This window comes from Barbus barbus, assembly GCF_936440315.1.
Source record: "Barbus barbus genome assembly, chromosome: 7".
Taxonomy (NCBI): domain Eukaryota; kingdom Metazoa; phylum Chordata; class Actinopteri; order Cypriniformes; family Cyprinidae; genus Barbus; species Barbus barbus.
The window spans coordinates 7,098,328-7,119,723 of NC_136735.1; the positions used below are offsets into that span (position 1 = coordinate 7,098,328).

General features: G+C 37.1%; 1 protein-coding gene across 43 annotated transcripts in view; it reads right to left on the minus strand.

Annotated features, from left to right (window-relative positions):
- The window catches only part of nfixa (nuclear factor I/Xa), a 95,994-nt gene that overhangs the window by 57,397 nt on the left and 17,201 nt on the right, over positions 1-21,396 (minus strand). For 4 of the 43 annotated variants that reach the window (XM_079421597.1, XM_079421599.1, XM_079421576.1 and 1 more), the window contains exon 1: positions 75-901. The exons of 35 other annotated variants lie outside the window; for them this stretch is intronic. In XM_079421597.1, the coding sequence (XP_079277723.1) occupies positions 75-77 (3 nt within the window). In that variant the 5' untranslated portion in view covers positions 78-901. Of the gene's footprint in view, positions 1-74; positions 903-21,396 lie in introns of those variants that run through there. 4 more of the 43 variants (XM_079421605.1, XM_079421600.1, XM_079421575.1 and 1 more) reach the window with 2 other exon arrangements.

The window sequence follows — 21,396 nt, forward strand, 5'->3', positions numbered from 1 at the left end:
CACAGAAGCAGCACGCCACAGACAAAATGCACAAGACATGCAGCAAAACAACTAAATAAAGCATCTGTAGTTACCATTCTGCACTTTCATCATATACCCTGCTGGCTGATAAGGAGTGGAAAAACGAGTGAAATGTCTTCTTCGCACTCAGCTCGACACTACATACCCTGATTATTTAGTGCACAATATCAGAGATTTTAATGTCGTTGCAAAAGTAAAAAAAAAAAAAACTCAAAAAGTTAAAATTTTGTAAAAATGTCCAGTCGAAGAGGAGAGAAGAAAAATTCAGAAAATCGTGGAGGAGCCCAACAGTGACAGCTCTGGAGATTCAAAAACAAGAAATACAAGAGAGAAATGTTTAACACACAAAACAGGGGAAATGAGAGGAAAAAAAAGAAGTTCTGAAAAAAAAAAAAAAAAAAAAAAAATGGGGATTTTGCCAGCCACCAAAACCAAAAATTAAATATTACATATGAGCACAAGAAAGCGGACAATGAAATCTCTCATAATCAAAAAGTATTGTACTCACTGTTTGAGAAAAAAAAAAAAACACAAATAAATACACAAATACCGCAACAAAGAGAAAAAATGTTTGGCAAAGCAGTAAGTGGTGTTTGTTCAGATATGCGTGCTCTGCATTCGAAACACAGAGAGCAAGAGATAGACAGAGAATGGGAGATAGACAGAGAGAAAGAGAGAGAGACAGAGAGGGGGGTAGAGAGGAGCGAATGGAGAGCGCAAAAAAAAAACAAAAAAAAACGAGAGAACCGAATCAATGTTGGAAGAGCGAGTACGACCGCTGGCAAACCCAATAGAAGCTTCTTTTTTTCCCCTTTTTCCTCTCCAACTCTATCTCTCTCTTCCTCTCCATGCTCTTTTCCTATCCATTGCCTCAGAGTGTGCCAGCGCGAAGCTGAGCCCACCTATTTGGCACCGGGTGCCCGATCGCTCAGCCAATACGCACGCTTGAAGGCTGAATGGGAGGGAGGCAGGGACAGAGGGAGGGTGAAAGAGACTGAGCGAGAGAGCGAGGGGGGAGATAGTGTAGGGTTCGGTCAGTGGGTTGGCTCCTTACTTTGCCAAATTAACAAGTTCCTATCTTGTGCAACTGCAAAGTCCAGAGCACATTAATTTTACATGCGCCAATCAGCGGCACCGCCCGTATTCCATTTCCACCCCAATTTACCTACATTTTCCCCTTCTTGTCTTCAAGAACTGAGCTCAGATGCACACACGCACTTTTGCCATTTTCACCAATGCACTTGCCATCACCTCCATCGAGCGAGCGCACAGCAGTGTCCCCGTTTGCCCCGTCCCCTCCCTCTATTGAGCGGCGTGTGAACGCACGGGCCAAAACTCCCAGCAGACGCTACAGACCAGCAGCTGCCTTTAGATTCGGTGCACAAACAAAGAGCAAAGAGAGAGACATAGTCCACAGCAGACCAACATTCTCTCTGAACTTTATCTGAGAATGTGACCACGTCAGATACAAACATTTGGACACAATAAAAAGAGATTTTTTTTAAAGAACAACAAAAATTTCACATTAAAATGCTTTTATAAGAAAATGTTTTAATAGTTGTGTCCTTAAAAAAAGAAAAACTCAAATCCCTATTCTTCTTACAATGCTACACTACTCAACAATTAACTTACAACTATTAACTAACTTGTCTTGCCAGTATTTTCAACAGCAAGTCCAAGCAGCAAATTTGTTTTCAATTTTATTAAAGAAATACATTGATATTTTTCATTTAGCATTAAGTATTGTTCACCAAAAAATTATTTAAATGCCAAATAATAGCCCAACCTAAAAAACAAGTAAAATAAATAATTTTATTATATATATATATATATATATATATATATATATATATATATATATATATATATGATCATATATTAAGTATTCTTTACCTATAATAATAGATTAATTTGCAATAAAATTCTAGAAATGATCCTGTTATAAAGAACTCCGTGACAGATTCAAGTTTATAAACATCCTTTAACAGGAAAACACTGACATACTGTGATTAATTCCTTTTGAATCCATTCTAACTGATGCATTCAAGAGTAATGCAAATCAATCTCGCAATTTCAACATCCTCGTATAAGTTAGCCAGCTACCATGTTCAAATATTTAAATCAGCAGGATTTGCAAAAACAATATTCAATACATCGCTGAAAACCAAATGTTAAAGTTTGCAACGGCACATGTACATTATCAACGAACACCAGATGTAATGACAACACAGCACTGGTCACGGTTTCATGAGCTGGCCTGAAACTCTCTCACTCTGACCCCGTGCCGTAGCGCACAAAACATTCAATGATTAAATCCTGCACCAAACTATATAAAACATATTAAAGGAATTCAGTCAATCCCCATTTGCAATGATCCGTTATGATCCATAGACAGAGCCAGGGAAATCGCTAGTTGAGCAGATTCGTATCAAGTGATTTAATCTGGTTTAATCCCTACTATGAGTTTATGCAACATATGCCACTCTCTCAGGGCTACGCGACACCTTAGGGCGACCAGCAGGCCTATCCGAGACCACCGGGTGAAGCAGCCTCATTCTCAAAGCAAATCACTGCAGACTATTCTGCAGTTGCCAGTAGGCGCCTGCTATGTAAATGCAGTGTTTCCTAACAAACAAAGCCGAGCGTCAGGTTGGCGTGTCATTTTGTTTTTGAATGTTCCATTGGCTTGCAATTCACTTCACATAATTCCAATCCAAATTAAAGGAAAGTTCTACACAATTCATATCAGTTGACTGTGTGCAAAGCAAGGTGACTTGGTATTTTGTTTTGCCTACATTTTGTAGGCAAAACTGCAATCATTCTGCATGTTGTTACAGTTCGTATCTGATTTGGTTTGACAGACTACATGGATTTTGTGTCAGACATTTATTTCCATGAAATAATTTCCATGTCTGCAAACAAAGAGTTTGAAAGTGTCTACATTAAATGACCTGAGGAGAAAAAGTGTCAGTAACAAGTTCATTGCTCTTGCTTGAACTATTGGTTGAATGATTGCAGCAAATCTGACAAAGCAAACTTTATGACAGCATGAAATCTGTGTTGTTATCATGAGATTAAATTAGTATGCAAGCCATAAAAGGCATATAAAGCAAGCTTGCTGGATCTGTTCACTGCCGAATGCCCTTATTCAGACTCTTTTATACCACAGCAGCCTATCTTATCTTTGTATGACACTCTCCTCTCTAAACAGCGACCTTTGTTTTTGAAAGAAAGGAGAGCGCTAGAGGAAGATAACAAAAAAGTTTGAGAAAGCGAGATTTCTACGAAAGGCTGTCTCACTCTGCTGCGTATCTTGTGTGTTTGTTTCTCGATAGAGGCCTACTTCTTCCAGAGAAAGAGAGAAAAGGGCTGAGATTGTGAAAACTCACTCTCACACACCATTATCCTTAAAAGACCTGTTACTATATTACACCACAGTACACATGAATCCCATAAAAGTTCTGAGTCTTATCACATTTATTAATTTTATCAAATTTCTACTCAGATGTTTAGGGATTTTTTGATTCTGGAGGCTCATCAAATGTCTCAAACTGTAGTATTAATCGTTTTGAAACGTGTTTGTTACCCTTTATTATATCCAATACGGAGACCGAAACTGACTAACAAAAGAAAACGGGCTTAATTGTGACTCAAAAGGCCTTTTTATTTTACATAACACTGACAAAGAAAACAAATCCAGTGGCAATAACGACAAAAATGTGTTCCTCGTAAAGAGAGACTTATTAAAAAAAATACACCATACCTCTGGCCTTCAGTCTATTCTTTTAAGATGAATGGGTTTTATTCTTTTCCGTTGCTTTCTTTTCTTTTATTTTATTTTTAGAAACAATATATGATTTTCTTAGTCGCCTAATGCGACGGACCTGTAAACCTCTAACGTTTTTTTTTTTAAATCGCGTTGGCGGGAGCTTGAGCTCCGTCACTCTAGCGCGAGACAGGATAAAAGGCTGCGGATGGAAAGAAGCAGACACTCGCGGGGCTGATGAGCGAGAGCCGAGAAATATGACATGAACTAGGGAATTTTTGCAAGAAATATTTTCCACAAAATATAATGAAACTTGTGTGAACACCCCTCACAACAGGAGAAAAAAAGAGCTCTTCCTCAGCCTGCATTAAAAGGTCAAACCTATTCGTATAGATCACTGAAGAACATAATAATTTGCACATATAGCCTACTAAAAAAACTTTTTCGAGTGTTAAAGTACAAAAATAGAAAAAACGAAATCGAATATATAATCAAAAGAAATTAGGCCTACGATATAGCCTATTTCCAGGAACTGGGACCCAGCCGAAATAGCCATCTGGGGTAGGATGAAAAATCCAAATACGGTGGTAAAATATTTTAAAAACAACATTTATGTGCCCCTTGTGCATCCTATCCATATTTTATCTATAAACCTAATTTAATAACTAATTTCTTTAACGTTCAGTCCAATGCCAAATCGTGTTGAATTCAAGGCAGAGTGGGGCGTTAAAAAAGAAAAGGGCTTTTTTGTTGTTTTGTTTTGTCATTTTTTTATTCGTAGAATGTAGGCTATTGCTATTAAACCATTTAATGTTTAAATAAGCATCTTTTAAAATCTTTAATAAATCTACCATTTATAAGGACAACCAGTTCAAGCATATTTTAAGTTTTACAACAACAACAAAAATCATTAATCTACGATCTAAACTGTAACAGATGACTTTAATTTTTAATAGGTCGGTCTGCTACATCACGTGATAATTTGTCTCTCATATAACATGCATAAATAGAGCCTAGTGTTTTAGTTAAGAAAACATTTTTTCGACAGGCTATGCAAAAAGAAAGCAAGCAGCTCGTGTAGCCTATGAGATTTTTAGCCAAAGCATATAACCTGAGGATCCATAAAAAATAAATATATATATATATATATATATATATAATATTTTTTTTTTTTTTTTTTTTTTACTTACAAATCATAGACGGCTAAAACAAACCCGTTCTCTAAGAGGTGTTTTGGAGCGCTGCGGTGCTTTATCTGGAATTAATTCAGTTTTATAAACGGACGCGTTTCCAAGATGTGAAAATCTGGGAGTAATTTATGTGATTTCAGCTCCACGGGTAAATATTCTTAATGCATACAGAAAAGCTGTTGAGACACATTTTGCTTAAGAAAAAAAAAATAAAAATCAGAGAAACCTCAAAAAGTGCCCCATTACAGCCCAACCCAAAGGACGTCACAACAAAATGTTGGCAGTCTTACAAGTACTTTTTCCCCAAGATTTTACAAATAATATATAGCTATTTTAGGTTTTTGTAATTTGAGTTAGCACAGAAGTTACTCAGATCGCGCGAGATGGATTCTCTAATCTAGCCTATACTACAGTTTGTTCAGGTGTCAGTCTGTCTATTAGACAACATGAGCCTAGCTGTAAGAATAATAACACTCTGACTTCTATTTAGAGACGCCTATTAAATACTGCGGGAACATGTGTGGGTAGCTCAGAGAACTGGACTGGGTCGGTGAGATCAGTCAGCAGACTGATGAAGTGTAAACTGGAAAAAATGCGGAGACGAGCACGGCATGACACCATAGCGCTTACACAGCGACTAAATACAACCGCTCCGACTGCCCAGCCACACCAAATATTGATACTGCCTACTGTGAGCGCACTGCACTCTCCCCTCTCAGTGTGTGTGTGTGTGTGTGTGAGAGAGAGAGAAGATTCATTAAGACGGCAAATAATGTTTTTAATATTAAATGCAAAGTCTTTTGATATAGGGGCAGGGGAAAAAACTTATCAGATAGGACATGGTATCCTACACTGATGTGTTTTTATTAACATCTTTAATAAAACTACTGTTAAAATGAACCTAGCATGAAATGAATGTAGTTTTCTACAAATATCTGTATCCTTCCATCCCATAAAGTGTTGATTTTGACCTGTCCCATCACAAAGGCCTTGACCTTCACAACTGCATCTAACAAAAAAATTCATAAAGTAAAAGTGACAGCTTAATATAAAAAAATGCAATAATAAACCTACTAAGCAATTACTACATAAAGATATAGAAAAATAGAGAAATCGCACCTCTTTCTGTGACAGCCCAAGGGTCTGTAAACGGTTTCATGAATGTGGTGATTTCATTCAGTGGCTCTATCAGAAGTTACCAAGACTCTGCTGTAAGCTACATCAGCTTCATTTTACTCTGAATACACACAGTATTCCTTTAAAGTTCATTAAATGAAGTATTGTCCTTCTCTCTGTTCAGTGATAGACCAAGGCATCGGCAAGAGCAATGTCCTCAAGCAAAACTGTCCACCCTCCATACTACTTACACAACATAAAGCGCAACCAAAATCAAATGCATCAATGTAAATAAGATGCAACTGTAAGCAAGTCTATGCATCAAAACACCACACATATAAATCCAACGACTAACGAAAACTTCTATCACGGTCAGTTGCAATGACAGAAACTCATATTTACATGGAAGAGCCTTATCATTTGTCGTTGTCTGGTTCATGCACAACAGGAGACTGACATCCCAGAATCACCCTGGTACTCAGTCATAAGGAAGTCAGGCTCCGGCATATACATCCAGTCACAACCTGTAAATAACTGCATGTAATTATGGTTGATATTTCAGCAGCTCCAGTGCCAAGTGCTAGGTTTAAACTAGAGATGTTCTGAGCTCCCCACTGCACGCCCCTCCTCCCTCGCTTTTATTCTCATTCTTTTCTTTACCTCCGCCACTCGGCGAGGCGCCAACCCTTCTCCTAAACTGGGCATTGTGCCCTACCCTTTATGCAAATGAGGCACCCACCACCTCCTGTCTTTCTGCCACACTATCTCTCTTTCCATCTTTCTCCCTGTCTCTCTTCTCTCATGCCCCACACACATTGGTCATGTCATTTGTCTTTTTTTCCTGTGATAACTCTAATTCCCTACATTTCTGTCACTTCATTTTTAATTATTCTAATCAAACAAACTCGTGTTTCACATCTTTTTATGGGAAATCTTCATGCTTTACTGTATTCACAGATGATATAAACCTTTTTTTGCCCACTAACTTGCGTCATTATGTCACTGTTACACCAAATTGAAGACTTCTTCATTAATGAATGTTATAGGCAAATTTACTTTGCATTTGTGTTTAGGATGATTACAGTAATTGTGCAAAGATCAAACTGACAAACATGCACTAAATACCTACAAACCCTCAACTAAGTTCAAGCGTAAACACCACAGTCTCTTCTCTCTCATGCACATTCATCTTGCGATATGGTAAAGTAGGGATTCACAGACTTTATTGTCAGCTGAACCACTTAGATATATAATCTTTTTACTTGACACACCCTTTGAGATTTTAAGTTAATATTTCAAGAATTTAACAACAAACACTTGCTTCCAGCTAAAATATAAGTCCTAATTGCTTTCTCCAGTAAAACAATTTATCTTGTCTGAATCAGGAGAGAAATATGCACAGATCAAGCACCGTTTACAAGTGAAAAGAGTCCAAATTGTTCTAAACAAATATGTGGGTGGATTTTGATGTGAGGGAACCACAGGTGATAGTCTTTTATTATGGATTATGAACTTGTATTTTGGACAGAAGCAAGGGTACAAAAGCCTTGATGGATTTGTTTCGTGTAAACACATAGCTTTTCACTTCACAAGATGCTAATTGATGGACTAGAGTCGTGTGGATTACTTGTGGATTATTGTGATGTTTTATCAGCTGTTTGGACTCATTTTGACATCATTTTGATGTAATGCTAAATTTCTCAAAATCTGTTCCCACGAAGAAACAAACTCATCTAAATCTTGGATGGCCTGAGGATGAGTACAATTTTATTTTTGGGTGAACCATTCCTTTAAGGGTCTCGTGTTCAAGAAACAACTAAAACAACAACTAAAAGTTGTTAATACAATACAAATAATAATAATCTTAATATATTCCCTTTCAAATGTTCAAACTCTCAAGCTATCATTATCATTATTCAAGCTTTTATTTTGGCATAATATTGTTGAAATACTGTAAACTTATGTCCACAAAAATATTTATCTGAAAGCCCTGTGTTATAAGCTGCATGCGTGTAAATGAACACAGTGCCACTGTTCACTCTGAAACTTTCAGTGCAAATAGACTATATACTTCAAGTCAACTGTAGCCTTTGAATTGACCTTGTCTTAAGACTTAAGCACATGCATAAAAAAAGCTTCTATCAGACATATGATTTTGTACTACAATGGATTGTACCAACTAGTTGATTATTTCTACAACTAGTCAGTGCTGGGCCTGTGTTCATTTAGACACTATTTTCAAATCTCAGCTGCACAGACACTCTCTGCAGCTGCATGGCAGAACATTTACATAAGGTAAACATTGGCTCGCTGAATAGTCCACTACTTTTCTGGATGACTAGAGAAAACGAGTAGCCGTGCAAGCCCTAGATCAACAACACGAACACAAAACACAAATGCCTCACCGGTCACACTCACGCACACTCTGTGATGACTGGATGTAATTACACTACAATGGCAAAGATGAGAGTGAATGGTCACTAGCTGTATGACACGCTCACACATATGCCCAATGAGGTACAATGCCTGTGAGGAAACCCTTTGTTGAAGAGAAAATAGAGGAGCGTTTGTATGAGTATGTGATAGGTTGGTAGACAATATATATATATATAATAAATAATGCTGATGTCTAAAGAGTTTATTAAAGACTCCATATATCACAGTATTGTAAAGCTAAAAAGTTAATAACACAGGAATAAATTACATATTAAATTAGATAAAAATAGAAAACAGTTCTTTTTAAATTGTAATATTTCACAATATTACAGTTTTTACTGTATTTTGTATAAATAAATGCAGCCTGGTGAGCAGAAGAGACTTAAACAAACCTTAAACTTTTTTACAGTAATGTACAAAAACTGACACTTTGACTGCTGCATGAAATTCCAAGTTCAGAAATCATTTCCGTTTCATTTCTGACCGTGAACTCTCTCTCTCTGTCAGTATTTGTCTCATCTGTCAGCCGCTTTCTCTCATTAAGAGCTGTCCAGCATTACTTCTGTCAGTTCAGGACAGGTGCAGTGGTAATGAGAGGGTACACTGTATGTGTGTGTGTGTGTGTGTGTGTACATACTGCAGCTGGGGTAAGAATGCGTGTGCTTATAAGTGAGAAGGAGAAAGTTTTGTTTGTGTGTTTACTGGCATTTTGCAAGTGCATTAGCGTTCTTCCCAGAAGTTAATGACACTTCTTTGCTTGTGTCTTACATATACTGCCTGCTTGCTTGCTTGTGTGTATGTATGTGTATATATATATATATATATATATATATATATATATATATATATATATATATATATATATATATATATATATATATATATATATATATATATATATCTCTTATGACAACCACAACCATCGTTGTCATCATCATCATCCACTCACAAAACGCTTTCTAGAGCTTGGAAACAAAATCTGAAACAGCTGGAGCTTTTTAGAGAGCCCTGAAGACACAACCAGAGCCAGAAAGAGTTTCTACATTCACGTCAAGATATTACCACCTCATCTGTGGTCTCTCAAAATGAAACCTAGAGGCAATTGGACGGACAGAAGCAAGAGAGACAAAGACTAAATGCTGTACAAATAAAATCATAAGCTAAAAGGCAAAATAAATAAATACATACATTTTTGAAGAAAATGTGAGTGGTGTGAACCCACGCAAAACTTGCCAATGTCTGTACCATGGCATTGTGGGTGGTTGCAAGGGCCGTCTTTGGTGCGTTTCCCGAAAGCAACTATAGTCTCAAGTTCAGTCGTTGCCAATAGTAATCAGTGGAACTAAGAAGCATACTTAGCTTACGATGGTTTTGGGAAACACACACCTGGTTGATTTCTAGGTGTTTTCTACTGGCTCAAGTCAAATTAGCCTGTTTCTGTAAATTTGTAATCCACTGATACGGTGCAGTTTAATCCATTTAATTTAACTCTAAGTGTTATCCATATATCATTCACTGGCTAAAAATCCAATCACGAAGACAAAAGTCTATGTAGCACAAACTGAATTTAATATAGGCATGAGGAATGTATGAGGAAGAGTACTTACCAGCAGCACTAATTAGGTCATTAGTTTTACACAAAGTAAAGAAGTAGTTACAAAGAGATTTTTAGAAACAGTTACCGCAGTGAAAACGTTAAAGGGGTCATCGGATGTGAAATGCACTTTTACATGTTGTTTGAACATAAATGTGTGTTGGCAGTGTGTGTAAACAACCACCCTATAATGATAAAAATCCACCCAGTTTTTTTTTTTTTATCTACTAAAATCATTACCCCTTTCTCAAATCAAGCCATTCTCAGCTTCTCGTCTGTGAGACATCACGATTGACAGTTGATTGACAGTAGCGTTTCAGCACAGACTGGACTGGTGTCTTACCTTACACCCGCCCTGAGTGAGCTGTCATCAGTCCGCCATTGTTTCCATGCCAGAGCAGATGTAGACAAGAACGACTCCTAAGCGATGGAAGTGTTTTGTTGTTGGATGTAATAATGAACATAGCAGTCGTCATTTACTCCCAACATCTGAGCTGCTGAAGATGCAGTGGATTACGTTTGTTTGTGAAGGGAATGCACCCCCAATCTAAATGTGTTTATGTTCGCGCGAATCATTCGTGATCCAGCTTCACCTACAGAAGTAGTGAGTATACTTTTTTTTTTTTTTCATGAATCTTTGCAAATCACCTTTCCTAATAACGTGCTACTTAGCAAGTTTCACGATGAATAGAGAGAGAGTGGCTCAGAAGAGAGGGGTGGGGTCAGCGGAGCTCATTTGCATTTAAAGCAGCATGCAAGAAAACCGCTTGCTCTGAAAAGTTGTTTTACACTACCATTGAGAAATTTTAACCAAAGTATGTTATAGACTTTTCATTAAGACCCTAAAGAATCATATCAACTTGTGGAAAATGGGCATCCGTTTTAAGTATTTTAAAAGGTATTTAGAGTTATTCTACAGCACGGCCTCATGCTCCATCTTGTCTTTGGAACCAGAGTTTCTCTCCAGAGCGCAGAGATATAAATCCAACGCACACGCTAGAACCTGACCTCCATTTGGCTGCACTGGTCTGCGTGTTTGCTCAGGTCTCATGGTCCTGACACCTGTGGGAAGGTACGCTCACGAAAACATAAATAAAAAGAATTGGCCTGCTTACTATTCTACAAACACATTCAGGACTAAATATGCTGCTTCTTGATTTTTCATACTGCCAGGAGGTTTATCGTTGATAGCGATTGTAAAGCTGGTCCGAACTGCACTGAAAGAAAATTTGGTTAAGAAATGTTTATTTAGAAATTGTTAGTAAATTTTATACTTAATTATTTACATAATTACATTATGTAATTATTTAATTACATACCAAATGGTAAGTAACATACCGAATTAAGCATGACAATTTGAAGTATAAAAACTGAAATAATATTTTCTTGTAAAACTTACTCCAAAAATCTTTGGTTTTTTTACAACTTCAAAAAACCTTTTTTTGAAGTGGGAGGAAAGAAGAGAGAAAAAGTGAAATTGAGAAAGGGAGAAATCTTAGTCTCTCTGGACATAAAAAAATGCTAACTCGGTGAGACCGACTCGACATTGGTTAACCAAAACACAACCCTTCTATAATAAACTTAAAGGAATAGTTCACCAGAAAAGTGAATTGTCATAACTCATAACAATTCTAAGTCGTTCCAAACCACATCTTCAGTGGAAGACATTGTATGCTAAAGTGATTTTTCAGTATGTCTTTTTGATTTTATTGAAAGAAACAGTATAATATATTTTTTAAATTACTCAGATGAGTAAATGATGAAAGAATCTTCATTTTTAGGTGAACTTTTCAATCAAGCGTCCCCTCTAGAAGCTCAATGCACAATTTGTCCGGTCGAAGAACAGAGAAGTTCTTCGCCGCAGTACCCAAGGGCCTGATCCGGTTTCTTCCGTTGAGCCCTTTGTGGGATTTTACCCAGCACATTCACAGCACTTCGAGTTCCAGCGCTGAAAATCAACAACTGTGCAACGACTTCTTTAAATGCTGATGGGGTGTGGCAATGGACGTATGCCAGAGAACAGAATTTGGGAGTAAAAATTACACAACGCCCTGTCCCGGCCCCTTAACAGACTGTATGAAACGCACAGTGTTGTGTTTCTGAGTTCCTGACTCGCTAAGATAAGATGAACAAAATACCTAAACCCTGCAAGGTGCATTTTAGGAGCATGAGACATTGATCAAACCGATAATATCTGGCAACCGTACAATTCAGATGCATTCCATAGGACTGCGACCACAGAGAAGACTAGTGAGGGACGGCAAGCACAATGCACCTGAGATCCCAAGACAGAACTTGGCAACCTGAAGAGCCTCTAAGTGGGATAATATGGTTAACATTCCTTTGCATCCCCTTAAGAAATCCAATATGTGCATATCAATGCTTCTACCCGAGGCCTTACCTCTCAGATACAATGAAAGAAAACACTCACACAAGCCAGCTAATGTAATTACGAAAAAAAAAAATACTGAAACAGAATGATTTATGTCTGCCGATGTGCACTCTACACTGTACTGAAATACTGCTACTGAATCTACAGCACAACTGTAAAAACATTTTTTTTTGTTCATGTTGTGAGCCGTTTGTTTTGTATCATGCAAAACAATACAAAACACAAATAGACGAGGATTTTGTTGCAACGTGCTTGCTGATTGCATGCTATGAATGCCATTTGTTTGCATTGCAGATGGGGTAGGTTTTGCAATGTACAAATCAATTATAGTGAATTTGCTTGTCTAAATATTAAGTATTCAAAATATTTACATATTAAAATTCAATTCAATTCAAGTTTATTTGTATAGCGCTTTTTACGATACAAATCGTTGCAAAGCAGCTCTACAGGAATTTAAGTTTCCATAATATATTTATATATTGCAGAACCTTAATATATTTAACTTATGGAAAAATTTGGTAATTCTGTATGTCAACTGTAAAATCTGTATGTATATTCTGTAAAATCACTTCAATGACAGTGTTCTGAAAAAATGAACAGCCTCTTTCAAAAACTGACCTACACTCTTAAAAAGAAAGGTTTCACAGAGATGCCACAGAAGAACTGGCCTATTTTGGTTCCCCAAAGAACCTATCAATGAACAATTCTTAAAAAAAAATAATTATTATTTCAAGAGTGCAGAAGTAGCAATAAATGTTTAAAAAAAATAGCTATAACATAGCACAAAGAAAATTCCACAAGAACAAATCTCATCGGTTTTCATTGATTTTTAGGAACAACAAATAAAATAACCAGTTCAGATTATGATTTTTCTAGAAATGACAAATTCACACTTGTGGCTTGTACATATTTTATAGCCAACTTCCCCAAGAAAAACAACAATACTCATAGCCCACTAAGAAATGAATAATGCAACAAAAATCTGTGACGTGACCACCCACTCCATTCACCATCAAATAGCTCATTTGTACATTTCTTAATATTTTGCAATAAATGTAATAAAATAAGCCAATTTTATACTCCGAATTAAAGACTACAAGTCAACAAGTGCATCAGTACATCTCTAATTCACTCAGTCTTGGTCATCTTTCTGCATTTCAATACGTTTGTTTTAATTCAGATCATCACAATTAGTCTCAGAGCTTGTTGGTTTGGTTCATGGTTAAAAGGACTTGGCTTAAGGACTTGATCCCCATGCAGAAAAATACTTCCGAAAGAAGGCCAAAAGGCATCCGTCAACGTCTCAGTTGTTGGTTACTGCATATTTTAAACCCAAATGAATTATCAGGTCATTTTATTCACTGTCCATTTTCTAAAAGTGGCCCCCGTGCTGTGTAACCTGAGCATAGCGTCTGTACACAGAGAATAACGAGTGCTTCCAATGGAGGAGATAAGGACAACATGTTAACATAATAAAAGAAAAAAAGCTGGCTTTCAAAAGTTCCTTATCGTACAGGTAAACTAGCTTCGTGCTCATGCTAATGCTCAGGATCAGTATCTGACCTCGGAAGTAGAATTAGTCTAACATCTTTTGCTGATCCCAGAACATCCCTCCACCAATATCCTGTGATCTCTTTCTATTACGAAACGCTCATGAATCAACTGATCTGACGCCAGCTGTAATGAGCTGATGACATCATCACAAACTCCTCTGCGAATTATAAAACGCACATAAAACTCTGCTCCTTGACGGCTGACTCAAGAGTAAAGATAAGCTTTGTCAGGCGCTGCCAGATACTGAGCTCATTTAGTAATTCTCTAATAGTATGCGAGCAGACGCTGCAAAAGTGCTAACCCGAACATGACCCAGTTCCTTAGACTGAGCCTGCATTCAATGCCAAGATCACGATTACATCCCTGCCAAAACATTTCGAGCGAGCCTTTAAATACTGCCCCTCTCTCTTTCCTGTGGTGGGCGGCATTGGTGAAAGGCTGGCATAACTCAGAGGACTGACTGTGCTATGCCTTCAGGTTAAGGTCTGGATTTTACCACCTCGGTGAAAGCCAGTCTAAACACACATATCACGGGAGTGAGGCTGGAAGCTGGCAGCGCGCCACGCGGCCTGAGTCACACCACTGCTACGGACCGGATTCAGTGAGGCTAGTTTACTGAATAAAAAGACAGTGGGAAGCCTGGGGCATTTAATCGCTGCAGTGACTGATATTTTTTGGAATTGCGCCAAACAGAACGGCAACAATAATGGCTGTTTTCAGACAGGTTTCCCAAATCTTCTTTGTAGCATTGGTCAGACAAACAGATAGTCCCAACCACAACTTATGCCATGGATCTGGAAGCATTTTCCCCATTCATTTATCCCATAGGGATTTTAAAGCATCTTTGTTAAAGGGGGGTTTAATGTAATTTCATGCATGTTGAGTTGTTTACACTGTTAAAGAGTTGGATTCTCATGCTAAACATGGCCAAAGTTTCAAAAAACGATTTGGACGCATAAGAGAGTATTTCTGTGCCAAATACACACTTCCGGGTTTCTTACAAGTTTCGGAAAGTTTTTTTGGATCGTGGCTCTTCATGATGTAATGAAGGGGGAAACTCCTTATATGGGCACTTCTCCCGTGCATACATCGACCGGAGCGAGAGCAAGAGCGCACCAATCAATGCTTTATCCGGCATCACTGCATGGGACTCGCTCGGGAAGAATGTCTCCAAAGAAGTGTGTTTTTGGTTGTAAGGGAAAGATACCTTTGTTCAGCTTCCCAAAGAACCCAGTGTTACGTGAACAGTGGATGCAGCTTGATTTTAAGGTCAGCAGCGGAGTTTGACAAGTGTGTTTGTTGACAAACGCTTTATAAGCAAGGCCCAGTTAGACGCTGGATTTGTCTGTGTTTTGTTGGCAATTGGCGCTCAAGTGCTCGTTACTCTTTAGCTTCACGCACAGCGCACCTCCAGGAGCTTGGCTGGTTTCAGAGAGAATCGTAAAGCTGTATATATTTCTTTTATTAATATGATAAAACTAAAGACTTTTTGGAGATATGAAGGATGCAATACTACTCTATAGGTACTCAAGATTAACATAAGATTGGGTGAAACTGTGTGTTATTTCCCCTTTAAGAATTGCAAGCCGTCAACCAAACTAAACCACTACAATGTGAATAATAACATTTCAAATTTTTATTTGAAAAAAGTATTTGAAAATCCGACAAAAAAAAAAAAAAGGTGCAGGACTGTAAACTGTTTTAATGAGCAAAAGATCTACATTCCCATAAAGCTTTGCAAATAACAGGGTCAAATTAAAAACAATGGAGAAATATGAAACTATTGATTTAAAGATGTTGATTATGTATATAGAAAAAAATATATGTTGAGCTATTTGTAAAATATGCATATATAGATAAATATTTAAGTAGTTTGACTTGTTGCAATTCTCTGATTGGTAGAGATTTCTCTTCGGAATCATGGGTAATGTAGTTTTACATCTGAAATTGTTATGTAAAACATGATTTTTTTTTTTTGTGGGCTGATGGGTTCAACAAAAGATAAATCTATTGATTAACAACCTCATAGTGTACAGTAGGTATGTCTTTAAAAGTTTACAAGTTATTGTTAAAAATTAATCCCCCTCTTCTCGTATACATAGATCTAACGTAAAAACTGTATATTCATGCCATTCAGCTTTTAATGTTGTGTCTTCTTTTCTAAAATCTTTGTAAAAAATTATTTTATTGTTATTTGTTTAGCTATTAATATTAATTATTGTTTATTATTATTATTTATTTATTTATTTACTTTCCAAGTCTACCAAGGGGTGGGATGGGTTTTAAATTTGTACAGTTGCTTTTTGTTTTGTGCCACTGTTCCAAAAAATAAAACTCAAACAGTTGTTAAAAAAAAAAAAAAAAAAATCAATCCCCTTACAGAATGCTTGTGGTGAAAAAAAATTGCACACTGCACCTTTAAAGGGGTCATCGGATGCCCATTTTCCACAAATTTATATGATTCTTTAGGGTCTTAATGAAAATTCTATAACATACTTTGGTTAAAATTTCTCAGTGGTAGTGTAAAAAATACCTTTACCGTGTCAAAATCAGCTCTGTTTTCATCAAGCTGTTTTTTTAGTCCATGTTGCTTTAAATGCTCATTCCGTGGGGTGAAGAGCAGTACTGTTTACTTTAGTTGCACAAAACTGGTTAATTAGCACATTAATAGGTTTGCAAAGATTCATAAAAAAAACCCTTATACTCACTTCTTCTGTAGATGAAGCTGGATCACGAATGATTCGCGCGAACAGATGCATTTAGGCAGATCGGCGCATTCACTTCAAAGCGAAAGTAACGTTAATCCTCTGCATCTTCAGCAGCTCAGATGTCGGGAGTAAATGATGACTGCTTTATTCATTATTACATCCAACAACAAAACGCCTCAATCGCTTAATCTGAGACATTTTGTCTTCCCCTGTACTGGAGGTGGACAGCTCTCAGGTCACTCGGGCAGGACTAAGGTAAGACGGTCTTGTCAATCAACTATTGTGGGAGGGGCCTGTACAGAACTACGTCATTCTGCCAGGAATCTCAGGATTTAAAAAAAACACTGAGTGGATTTTTATCATTATAGGATGAATGTGTACACACACATTTATGTTGAAACAACTTGAAAAGTGAATTTTGCATCTGATGACCCCTTTAAGATGCCAAATGCTAGCATTTTAATTGCACTACCTACTGCATTTGAAAGAATTGGGTTGTAAATCTTTAAAATTTAGTTGACTGCTCTTTTGTTTTATGAGTTTAGATGGGCAATAACACTGACAGAAGTCATCTGTTTACAGATGTGCCCTGATTAGCTTACTTGCATAAACAGAAATTACATAAACAATTCATCATTTTAATTGGCACAACGTGTAGTAGTTTACCAACAAATCTGGTTCGAGTTGCCTGGAGAGATTTGACTGCTGTGATGATACTGTGCTTTGACGAATCATGAATCCTATACCTCCAAAGGGAGCAAGAGAAAAGAAAATAAACAGCTGCATATTATTTGCAAACTCTGGAAATCAAATGCAATTGTATTCTGTGTCTGCACATTTTGGCATAAATTGAAAAACTCTTGACAGAAATTTTGTTCAGTTGCCAAGAGGCGTCTACACACATCTCAGTATGTCTGAGAACTTCACAGCGAATGAGATTTACGAATATGCACACAGTGAGAGAAAAATAGTTTCAAAACGTAGTGATCTGCCTTGCTTTCTACATAGGGAACTCCCTTCTAAGGCACCATCCTGAAGCTCATCATTCACTGATTTAGAATGCTCTACATATGCAGAACCTTACTTTTTTAATCCCTTAAAATACTGGCTACATAGGCAGCTCATTAGGTTTTGGAACAGAGTAAGCGTGTGAGAGAGTGAAACAGTTAAACCATGTAAACGCTCCCAATAAGGAAACAGGCACCACTTCTCCTGCACCCATTTATAACACCCTACAACAAAATAAACATCTGTTTAACACAGGGGGATTACAGGAGACTGTTTTTTCTCTACTTTGCTCTTTTTAACACTCAACCTGGTCTCATTCCCATTTGAGTTACAAAGCTTGATTAGCTTTACGTGTTAAGCACACACATAGGCACATACTGTACGAATGTGCCGCGTCTCTCTCCACCCCTGGACCGCTGCCATCCATTCTTCTAAGTAACGCTCTATGGCTGCAGCGGTCCGCAAGTCAATAAACATCACCTCCTCCACGCCTTTAAAAACCACCATCCCTCCCTGAACTCATTTAAAAACCGCCATCGCTCTCTCCAATCGTTTAAAAACCACCATCCCTCCCTTTTCACCACATTCCTCCCTAAATCCACAGAGTGACGGTGACACTGACGCTGATCTGCATCCAGCCTCATAAACCTAAATCATGACCTTACCCATGCTCAAACATCACCTACACTGTAAATAAAGATTATTGGAATACATTTTTGCAAGAAAATTAAATCATTCTACTTCAAAATTCCACATTTAATTCAATGTGTCACTTGCCATTTTTTGTCATTTCTGACATCAATTTTTGAAAGAAAACTGTTTCAAAGGAAATACTAGTGTTGGGGGTAATGCATTACAAATAATGCAAGTTGTTTAATCAGATTACTTTTTCAAGTGACTAGTAAAGTGATACATTACTTTTTAATTTACAACAAAATATTTGAGTTACTTTCATATAATTAGTTACATTGTTTTCCAATTTATTGACTGACAGCTCTCCTGTCCCTGCGTTGAGAGAAATTGGGAGTAAGTACAGAGGCACTTCTATCAGCCTGAGGCTTGTTTATTTCACTTTTGGTTTGAAAGGGCCTTTACAGTTTCCAAAAATATAACTTTTGCCCTGTTTGTTATTAAAAAACAAATAAGCAAGTCCAGCCCAGGAGACAAAAAGTAACACAAAAGTAACGTAATGCATTACTTTTCATAAAGAGTAACCAAGTAACACAACTAGTTACTTTATGGAGTAACAGAATATTGTAATGCATTACCCAGCTCTGTGTGTAACTGATCCAAGAGCATCTAAAGCATTCAATTTAGTGCACTTTATAACAGAATTTTAAAAAGTTTGTCCATGCCACATTTGTTAACATAACGCTAAGGTGTTCTGGATGGATGCTAGGTGGCTACTTGGTTAGCCTACAAATCACTATGATATTCTGGCACCTCTATCTATGCAAGTCCAGATTAATGGATTAATTAATGGTTCTTTACTGGCATCTATGGTTGCATAAAGAACCTTTAACATCCATGGAACCTTTCCAATGCACATCAGCATTATCTGCCATCAAAAAATCTACTAGTTCAGAAGAAAAATATAAGCAAAAGTAAAAATGATGCTAGCCTTGGCTAGTAATGCAGCAATAAGTGTAATATAAGAGAGAGAACTAAGAAAGTAGCAAATTTAAACAAAAATGACTAAATTAAACAGGAAATATTAATTTAACAAGTACTGTATAACATTCTGATAATGAGAATCATTGTAGTAATGGAGAGAACAGTGTGTGTGTGTTTGTCTTCAGAAGGGGTAATGTCTTTCATTTGAGGTTAGGAGAAAGTGGAGTTGCGCATGTTCTTGCATTCCACAAACATGATGCTTAGATTAAGGGGGAGGGTGTGTGTGCATATTACACATCTGCAATGGTTTACTGTAATGTGTGTTGACTTTAAAAGCTAATCTCAGATTGACCACATCTGGCCATAATTATCTGCCATTACGGGCAATTTCGATGATAACCATCATAAATAATAGTCTGTTCAGATTAGATATCGCAATCAATTAATCGCTAATAGACCAGAGCCAGATTACACAGGATTACAAGAAGCACCTTGGTCAGACAACACATGCTCGCAGCGGCAAATTTCTCACACGCTGACCGCTCTAAAATTGTGTTGACAAGATGACAACACAATTGAGGTGGCTTGAGGTGATAGAGGGGCTCTGTTACAAAACCTAGTGAGAAATCAATACTTTTAACACAGCAAGGACGCATTAAATTTGTCAAAAGGGACATAATGTAAAATATTTCTATTTGAAGGTTTTTTATTTCTATTCATCAAAAAATCCTGAAATTGTAACAAGGCTTTAAATACTGATGATGTTTCTTGAGCAGCAAATCAGCATATTAGACTGATTTCTGAAGGTTCATGTAACATTGAAGACTGAAGTAATGGTGCTGAAAATTCAGCTTTGCATCACAGAAATAAATTACATTTTAAAATATATTCACATAGACAACAGATATTTTAAAATTGTAATAATATTTCACAATATCACTCTTTTTACTGTATTTTTTATCAAATACAGAAGAAAAACAGAAGAAAAACATCTTAAAAATATCTTACTCTTTTTGGAACGCAAGTGTATATCTTTAAATAAAATGCCCAAGTTTAATTAAAGATACGTTTTGTTTATGAATGGCATCAAAGCAAAAGATTTCATATATTTAAAATATAATTTACCAATCTATTTTTTATTTAAAAAAAAAAAACTGTTTTAAATTCTACTGGAAACAAAGTTTGTATGAAGCATGTTGCTGCCTAGTGATTGTATCTCAAATCACTCACTCATGAGGTTCCAATTTCAGTTACCTTGCTGTCTTAGAAGGTGTAGGTAGTAGGTGGCAAACAGCAAGGGAGCTTACTAGATTTAGGAACAGAGCGAGTCATTTTATCCAACATTTCAAATGGCCAGATGTGAATATAAATCAACCATGGTGTAAGATAATATTTTTGGTTTGTCGATGGATTGACAGACTGTAATCAATTCATAAATCTTGCGATACCACATATACAAGTGCCTACTGTACCTTCACAAATGGCAAGAGCCCGGAGCATGTGTGTACATTCAACAGTCGCTCCCAGTGGAATGTTTGCATAAACGACAGAAAAGACTAATTGCTCTATTTTTCCCAAGATCACAGCACTCATGGGTACCGCAGCTCAGCGTTCATAGCAAAGTAATGCAAAATTCTGCACGACTTTGGGAAGATCTGTGCATTGAGTGCTGCATAGTTCCTAAAAAACATCTGCGGTCAAGCAAACATATTCATTTTTCTTACTCTTCTCCTCGGTATATCTTCCTCGGCAGGTTAAAGTATTGTAATGTTAAGGTTTGTTGTCAGGTTTTCCCCTGCCTGTGGTGCAGCACCAGTGCACTGCTCCGCATGATCCATTCCAAAGGCCAAACAACAATACGGGGAGCAACCGAAAGCCACGGCAACGGTGCAAGGAATTTGCGTCAATGCAAGTTTTCACACAATGTTAAAAACAAAAAGCTGCTTTATTAGCATCTGCATACTCAATACAGTTTACAGCATAGACCGCTAATCAAA